Consider the following 8,729-nt stretch of genomic DNA (forward strand, 5'->3'; position numbering starts at 1 on the left):
AGCCTCAAGGAAGAAAGTTGTCAGGCTAAGGCCATCAAAGAAGAGGGAAGGGAAACACTGAGGGTGAGAAAGAGAGAACTGATGACTTCTGATTTCTTAGGTCCAGTCACTGAGATCTTTGTGTTTGCTCTGAGTCTTGTGTCCTGGATTCCCAGAATCATTTCAATGAGTCTCCCTTTTCCTTGAAGCCAGTTGGAGTAGGGCTCCTCTCAATTTTGGTTCAGACTTGGTTCTAGATCCTTCACTCCCACACACAAACAGAGACAACCATTTGTTTCAGCACCATTAAGAGTGAAACCCTTTATTCTTTATTGAGAATAGGGTATGCAGACCACCAAACACAGTTCACCAGCATCGTGGGCAGGAGTGCCCAAAGTGTGAGTGAGTGTGTGTTATGAGTGGCCTTACTGATTCCTGAACACTCCAAGCATTTACACTGCCCGTGCCAGGCCAATCCTGTCATTTCCTCGATCAAAGACTGAGAAATACAGTCTCAGGAAGACGTCACCCAGGATCCAGGTCTCTGTAGATGGACTCACAGTGGTCTCTTGAAAGCTGCTATAGCAGCAGCCTCTAGAATCCTGGAGGAGTCAGAGACACACACTAGTCAGCGTGAGCCCTTACTGGTGACTCCCCCCAATATCCAAACCCAGCACAATCCTTTGTTTTATTTCCCTCTTTTGGTAAGTATCAAGGGGTTTTCTCAGCATCAGGGGATATGAGAGTTCATCCAAAACCAAAGAGGGCCAAGACATGAGGTTGCCACGAGAAAGGGTGTGGTGGAGCGGAGGACTGGGAGTGGAGAAACAGAGGAATGAAAAACAAAGTCCTACTGTGGAGTATAAGAAACTATATTCAATATTCAGTGATAAATCACATGAAAAAGAATAAGAAAATATATATTTTTATGTGTATAACTGAGTCACATTGCTGTGCAGCAGAACTTAGTGCAACACTGAAGATTAGCCACACTTTAGTATAATTTTTTCAAAAAGAACAAGTGAGTCCATAGCTCTCCTCACTCCCTATATCTTTCCTTCTGACTCCTGCTCCTTGTTTTCTCTGCAGAGAATGCTGGTTCTCCTCCTGCATCCCCACAATCCATACTTTATTAAAAAACTTTATTTTGTATTTGAGTACAGCTGATTAACAATAATCTGAATTTCAGGTGGACAGTAAAGGGACTCAACCGTATGTATCCAAGTATCCTGGTCCCAAAGACACCACTCCCATCCAGGCTGTCATATAACTGAGCGGAGTTCCTGGTGCTACACAGTAACTCATTGTTGGTTATCCATCTTAAATAGAGCAGTGCCCAAACACGTTCTTGAAGACTTAACTCAGGAATGCTGTGAAGCCTCCTTCAGCCCACAGTCACTCTCTTTGGCCACTCCAGGCTTGGTTGGGTAACGTACTCTGGTTCCCCATCCCCACTGGTCAGTCTGTAGCCCTCATCACCCCTAGTAAGTCCCCAGTGCCCCAGTGCAGATCACCTTGAGATGCCATTTGCATGGAATCCCGTGCAGTTTTGCCTAGAACCAAGCAAGCCTCCATAAAGCTCAATAAGTTTCTGGTTTTAGAATTCCTGAAATTCCCTCTTTTCCTCAGAGCCTTCTTTGAACCCATCAGCCTGCTCTGAACTACCACTGGGAGCTGACATGAAGCCTCCACCCAGTGCTGGGGCTGAGCAGTCACAGTGAATCCTTTATTCATATTAGCATCCAACCTCCCCACAGAGGGGTCGGATACCCCCACAACTCACAAAGGGGGCACCTGGCTGGAGCAAGGGGAAGATGCAGCCAAGAACTAGGCTGACCATATAATTTATCATTCAAACCAGGAAAACTTTGAGAAGGGAAGGGAAACTGTGAACTTATACTGGAACATCACACTGGGACTATCCCCAGCCATTCTTCTTGTAACATGGCCTATTTCAGGGACTGCTAGTGCTGAATTCCATGTTCATGCACCTACGGGTTCAGATTGAATTGAAGCTCTTTGAGGACTGAGGACCTTAGTGTTCCCCTCTCCTTTTGACTCCCACCATGAGATATGGTGTGGCCTCTCCACATTTATTTCAGGAAGATCAGTGTCCCACACGGCCCTTTATTCTCAAGTGATTGGTTTTGTGGGAGGCACTGGCCCAGCCACAGGGCTCAGCAGCATCTGCAATGGTTTATCATGGCCTCCAGAGGGCGCACTCCTCCCAGCAGCAGCCCAAGAGTTCCCCCAAGCTCCAGTTTGAGAACCAAACTTCAGTATTTTCCCCTTACCTTGAGGATGTAGGCTCGAGCTGGCACTCGGTAGTTGATACCGTTTATGGTGAAGGTAATAGAGGGCAGGGTATCGACTGCAGAACATGAAACGTAGTGCTGTTAGAGAGAGAGGGTGAGAGGTTGGCCCTGGAGATCCTTGCTGTGTGTGGAGACTGGGAGTGACCCTGGGGCATGACCCTTCACCTTGAAACCCCGTAGAGTGGCACCGATGAGCTTCTGGATGTTATCAACCAGTGTTTTTGGGCCTTTGATCATTGATACCCCGGTGTCAACAACGGCCTCACAGCCGCCAGAACAAGCAATAACCTTTCTTCTCATGGAGATGCTGAGAGACAAAGGAAGAAAGTGGGCATCAGGGTCATTCTGAGTCTCGCCAGAGTTGTCCCCTTCCCGACTGTCTCATAAACAGCCCTTCATCTCTTGGCCTCTTTTCCTTTGCTCTAGACACAGCACCTTTCTTGACATCCTCGAATGCAGTACTTGAATACACCAGGATCTTTTGTACCTTGACAGAAGCTAGCTGGTCTTCCTTTCTAGAAGACTCCACTCCACTTTGACTAGCAAATTTCTTCTCATCTTCCAGAGTCCAGCTTTATTGTATTGTTTTTGGAAAGTCTTTCCCCCGGTGTTTATCAGTCTCCTGTCTTAGTCACTCTCTGTAGACCCTTCCTCGTGTCTGCTGCTGCTACTGCTGCTAACTCACTTCAGTCGTGTCTGAGTCTGTGCGACTTCATACAGGGCAGCCTACCAGGCTCTACCATCCCTGGGATTTTCCAGGCAAGAGTACTGGAGTGAGTTGCCATTGCCTTCTCCTCCTCATATCTAGCGTGTACCAAAGTCACAATTCACTATGTGGGCAAGTCACTTCATGTACATCTGCCTTCTTAAATGTGAGGGTGAGTTTTACTCTCCTTGCCTCCCTCAAGTGCCTGGCACACAGTGGAAGCCCAATGCTTGTCTGTTCAATGAATTAATGAAGACTGAGACAACAATAAGAAACCTCCAGAGAGCTGTATCTGATGGGGAACAAATAATGGGTCGCACACAGAGTGAAGATGGAGATTCACAGCGGCAGCAGATTCTCATAATGATGGGATAGAGGGGCTCCTCTGGGATAGGGTGTCTCCCAGCAGTGCTCCTACAACCAGCTTAGACCCTGAGACCCTGGCAAGGAAATACATGTCTAGCCCACAGGAACTCCAAAGCTTTTGTCTGAGGGTATGACACAGAATCCTATCAATTGTGCCTCTTGTCCTCAGGTCACTGCTGTATCCCACCTTCCTGATTCTCTGTAATAGCCTCTGTCCTACTGTGTGCCCAAGAACTTGTGTCTTTTTTTTAGTTGCTTTCACGTCTTAAGACTGCAGCCAACCTCTCTCCACTGCTGGGTAGCTGCTCCCTAAGAAGACCAGTTTTCCCCATTTTCTCAGGATTGTCCCTGTTTTTAAAATGACATTTATCTGTACTGAGAACTTCCTATGTCCTAGGTAGCCCTGGACAGTTGGTCATCTTATCATAACTCTGTTCAGGCTGGACAAATTCTCCCTGATCCTCTATTCACCACACTGTAGAGTCTTCTGACCATGCTCCCCACCTCAAAGGTCAGTGGGTGCAGCATTCTCTCAGCTACACAGACCTCTTTGGTGCCTTTTAGGACCCTGGTCAGAGCCATGATCAGAAGGCCTGGGGGTTATAAACCCATGGGTTGTTTGTGTATCTATGTGCTTGTGTGTTTGCTTGTATGTGTGTTTGTATGTCTCTGTGTGTGCTTGTGTGTCTCTGACTAGCTATGCATGATTTTATGTGTTGCTGTGTATATTTATGTGTATCTGCTTGTATGCTTCCATGTGTCTGTGTATCTGTCTGTGTTGTTGTGGGTGGTGTATATGTCTGTGTGACTGTGTGTCTGCGAATGCATTTGTGTGTGTCTGCCTGTGTCCACGTACAGAAGTGGGAGCATCACTTGGGCTGACCCTCAGAGGGAGAGGCTTACCAGTCCATGTGTACAATCCAGTCACCCGCTTCAATCAATGGTACCCATTTGAGCTCTCCCTTGTAGTAGCGGTGGTCCACCCCACCAAACATCACCACACTGCCCTCCTGCTCGTCTCTGTAGAGAGAAGTGATGGGGGGATCCTTGGAGGACAGTAACAGCAGCACTTTCTGAGAGCTGCGCTTGTCCACCCATCAAGGCTCTAATAAGATCCCCATGTGCAGATGCAGAAATTGAGTCTAGGAGAGATTGAGATCCAGACTGAGGTCTGTTACTGGTTAATGAGTTGCACAGAGGAGGTTAGAAGCTGAATCACTTGGCTGGGCTCCACCCACTCTGTCTTCTGAAGACACCCTGGACCTCCAGCGACCTGAGTGCTCAGACACCCTCAGAGGACAGGGTGCTGAAGTGTTTTGGCTTTCCCATAGTCCACCTTGTCATTTTTCAGGAAAATCAAGGCCTCGGAGTTCTAAGGGTGTGGGTTCAAGTCACCCAGTGTTGGCTCCAATGGCATGTGACCTCTAATGTCAAAAGGTCCCCAAGCTCAGAAGGGACTCCACTTCTGCTCTCCCTTTCTTGAAATGCCTCATATTTTCTTGAACAACGGGTCCCACACTTTTGTGTCCCATACTTTTGCTTCTCACTGGGTCCTACAAATTGGGTAGCTGGTCCTGGGCTCCCAATGAAATGTTAATGAGGAAGGAAAGATATCCACCATCCTTCTCCTTCCTTCCTTATCAATTCATAAGCAAATCCTAATGCCTTTTCCTTCAACTTGTTTCCTGTTGCCTTCCATTAGCCTTCCTCCTCACTCACCCCCTAGACCACACTACTGGTCTTGACCCCAGGAGTAGGGTTGTGCTCCAATAAACCTTTATTTATAAAAGCCAAGGGTGAAGCCAGGTAGGGTCTTGGGTCCATAGTTATCCTGGGTTAGATTATCTCTCAGATACTTCATATTCAAGTGTTGTATACATTTTTGTGCAACTGAAAGAATCTTATAGCTAATTTGGAGAAAGGGATTGCCCATTTCAGACTTACTTGCTCAAATAGAAGGCAAAAACAGGCTCAGAAATGGCACCTTGATTCTTCAGCTTGTCAAAGATGGGGATGGCTCCAGAGAAGGATATGTTGGGGTAGTTCAAGCCCAAGACGCCATCAAAAGGTATACCCTCAAACCCGGATTCTGTCATGCTTAGACCAAACGGCTGGTCAGTGCTTACAAGGTCCCCAATCTGTGGGAGGGAAGAGTGTTCCCACTTACAGATACGTGAAGTGGGACTAGGACTGCAGTGGGATGCATTGCCATTAGATCCTCAAAGAAGAATTGAGGCTGGGCTCTGTCTTTGGTGGCCAACAGATGGTTAGATCAAGCTGGGAGGGGAATTTGGGTTCAATTTGAGAGAGGCTGTGAATTTTATAACATCTGGCCCTCTGTAAAATACCACCTGAATGAGTCAAATTGGCCTCTTGGCTTCTCTACAGGTGGAGCAACAGGGGTCAGGCCAGGTCCCATTGGTGCCACTTTATGGACAAAACAATCGAGAGCAAGATAGCCTTCTCTTTGGCATCACTGTGACCTAATGACAGGAATGGACTGCATTATCTGTGATGTACTGTGGATTCTGCATCTGTCCAGGAAGACAGAAGCCGAAAACACAATCTTGCTTGCAAGGTTCTATGAAATTACTGCCTGGGGAAATCACTTTTGGGGATATGTGTAGACTTCTGTGAGTGTGTATGGGAGAGAAAGAGAGAGAGACGGGAACTACTCAAGGATTTTGGGGGAAGCAGGCCATAGGTTTATTAGACTCTCAAGGGTCCTCTAGGGTGAGAATTCATTAATCAGGCCCCTTGACTTCTCAGATCCCCAGTTTCCCACTCTGGATACCTGAAGCCCTTGACTTCCCCCAAGGTCCCCAGACCAGTTTTATTCTGTCCCCAAACACCCCACAGCAACTTCAGTCCTGAAAAGCCAGCCTAATTCCATCTTTTACCACATGTGTGCCCTCAACAAGGTCCTTTCTGTCTGCACCTCAGTTTCCTCATATGTCTCATGAGCTAATCAGAATAACTGCTGTGTGGGGTTGTTGCAGGATTAAACCAGTTATCACCTGAAAGTGCCTGGAACAGTCTGTGAATATAAAAGTGGGTGCTTTTCCCCCCTCTTCTCGCTCCCAGCAAAATGAACCTTGAACTACGCATGGGCAGAGGAGCTGCAAGTCCACACTTCAAACCACTCTCTGGATTAGCTAATCTGTTTGCTCGTGTGTCACCATGGGCGCTGCCTCCCCAGAGACAGGATCCTGTGGATAAGATGGTCAGTATCTATGGGAGTTAGGATAGGAAGGGCCCTGGCAGGTGGTCCTGCATCAGTTTTGTCAGCAGTGGTCACTCCATAGCCACTCCTGACTCAGAATATGTTACACTGTTACCCGAACTGTGTCATGAGCAACAATTCCTTCCATTGTCCCAGATCCGTATTCAATGCTGAAGGTCTTATTGGTAAGCCGGAATGTGGAAGACTGAAGATGTCTGAACCTAAAGTGTTTAGCTGCAGACACAAGATATGAATGTTATCAGGTGCCAAGGATGGAAACAGGGAGGCAGGGCAAGTGAAGGATGGTCCGGGTAGGGGGTGTCTGTACTCACAACAGGCTGGACTGGTGCAAAAGTCGGAGGGAACCCACAAGTCAGATGAGCCTGTGTCAAAGACAACCAGGAATTCCTGAGGGGGTGTTCCAATGGTGATGTTACCCATGTAGAACAACTACAGGGAGAAAGAGGGAGTGGGTTAGTGCAGAATTGGCTACCCTCTATTCCCACACTGCTGCCTCCCTCGGGGTGTCACATATCTCTTGAGATCACTTTCTAACCACCGTGAAGCTCACAGACTTTGGTCACAGAGGTATCTGCATTTGATATATTTGTCCTGTGCTACATTGTATGCAGGATATTGACTCTATGACCAGACATTCAAGTGGTACCTCCTGCATTGGAAACCCAGAGGCATAACCACTGGGCCTCCAGGACCGCTGGACACCTAGGAAAGTCCTGGTGCCTTTATTTGAGAAGCTCTGTAGTCTCTTCAAACCCAGCCTTAGCACCCGCTTCTCCAGGAGGTCCTTCTTGTTCAAACCCAGGCACTCCCTCCAAACTCAGACCACATCCAATCAACACCACACAGGTGACCCTTTCATTTGACATGTATTTACTCTTCGCCTATCTCTCAGGCTGGCATGGGAATTCTTGAAGACAAAGTAAGCCCTTTGTCTAATCTGAAAACAGTAACCACAGTGATTCTTATGGCCATACAAGGAATACAGGTTCACTAACTTTATATTGCTGTCTTTCTTGCATCTATGAAAACTGAATTCCTCTGCCTGGGGATTCACAATTGCTTTGCAGTTGGCCCTACCTTTTGATCAGTGATGGTTCACTCTTCATCTGTAACTGAGTGGCTCACTTAGTTCAGAAGGAACAATCGCCCTCAAACTAATGACACATCTTTGACACAGAAATGGATATTTACCTGCTGCCTGGTAATTGCCAGGCCCAGTCACAAAGACCAACAGTTAAGGATGAGAGTGACTTCTCCTCTGGTGGGGGTCCCTGTTTTCCAATGTCTCTGCCTCCTGCAGGAACCCCAACCCCAATATCCCACCTGGCACCTCCAGATGAGCCCCAGTGCTAGGCTAGAGCACCAGGGGGCGCTGTAGAGCACCATCCTCCCAAAATACTCACATCCCTGATGTTTCTCAGCGGGTGAATAGTTAGATTTGAGCCACGAAAAGAAATCTGGGACAGTCTGTAAGCATGCTCCTTCAGGAAATTGTTCAGCATGTTTTTTCCACTGAGGGTTTTTGTTATGGTCTTCACTCTCCTTAGAGGTATTCTTTCACCAAGCATTTGACAAAGAAAACAAAGAAGATGCTACAATTAGCTGTCAGTTTTAAGGTATAACTGTCATTGTAATGGCCCTGTGTATTTTCTAATCATTTTTATGAGGCACTTTATTGTCAGAATTTTATGCATATACCATGGCAAAGACATAGACTTGAATACAGGTTCCATTCTGCAATCTTGGGTAAGCTATATGATCATGTGGTGTCTCAGTCTCCCCTTTAGTAAAATGGTGGAATGTAATGATACAAACCCTCCAAATAGGATATCTTGGGGATAAGTGAAGTGATGGATATAAGGTACCTGATAAATAGGAAGTCTCAAAAATTACAGCCATTAGCATTTCTTTTGCCATCCCACTCATTCCTTCTCATAGAACCTCAAGGAAGGAGGTAGAAGGGGAACTCTTATCTTCTTTTACAAGGGAGCAATTTGAAATGCAAGAGGTTTCTGAATTGGCTGTGGTCACACTGCTTGTCAGATATAAAACAGTGTATATAAAACAGTGTATCTTTCTCCAAGTTGAAAGAGAAGAGTTGAACGAAGAATCCAAGATA

At 46.7% G+C, this 8,729-nt stretch overlaps 1 protein-coding gene across 1 annotated transcript; it reads right to left on the reverse strand.

Moving 5' to 3' along the window:
- Positions 1–250: 250 nt before the first annotated feature.
- On the reverse strand, positions 251–7,033 carry LOC139180661 (pregnancy-associated glycoprotein 1-like). The gene is made up of 4 exons (XM_070782733.1): positions 6,922–7,033; positions 2,460–6,823; positions 2,274–2,372; positions 251–581 (listed from the first exon to the last, which is right to left on the reverse strand). Exons 2-4 carry the CDS (start codon positions 2,592–2,594, stop codon positions 432–434), a joined length of 384 nt encoding a protein of 127 aa, XP_070638834.1. The 5' UTR covers positions 2,595–6,823; positions 6,922–7,033; the 3' UTR covers positions 251–431.
- Positions 7,034–8,729: the final 1,696 nt, after the last annotated feature.

The sequence above is a fragment of the Bos indicus genome, chromosome 29, assembly GCF_029378745.1.
Source record: "Bos indicus isolate NIAB-ARS_2022 breed Sahiwal x Tharparkar chromosome 29, NIAB-ARS_B.indTharparkar_mat_pri_1.0, whole genome shotgun sequence".
Classification (NCBI taxonomy): domain Eukaryota; kingdom Metazoa; phylum Chordata; class Mammalia; order Artiodactyla; family Bovidae; genus Bos; species Bos indicus.

Bases quoted from the DNA above. Each gene is read 5' to 3' on its own strand.
- LOC139180661 (XM_070782733.1), bottom strand. From the start codon at position 2,594: ATGAGAAGAAAGGTTATTGCTTGTTCTGGCGGCTGTGAGGCCGTTGTT. The intron at 2,373-2,459 runs GTGAAGGGTCAT...TCTCTCTAACAG, and splicing joins CCACTCTACGGGGTTTCAAG to CACTACGTTTCATGTTCTGC. The intron at 582-2,273 runs GTAAGGGGAAAA...TGACTCCTCCAG, and splicing joins CTCGAGCCTACATCCTCAAG to GATTCTAGAGGCTGCTGCTA.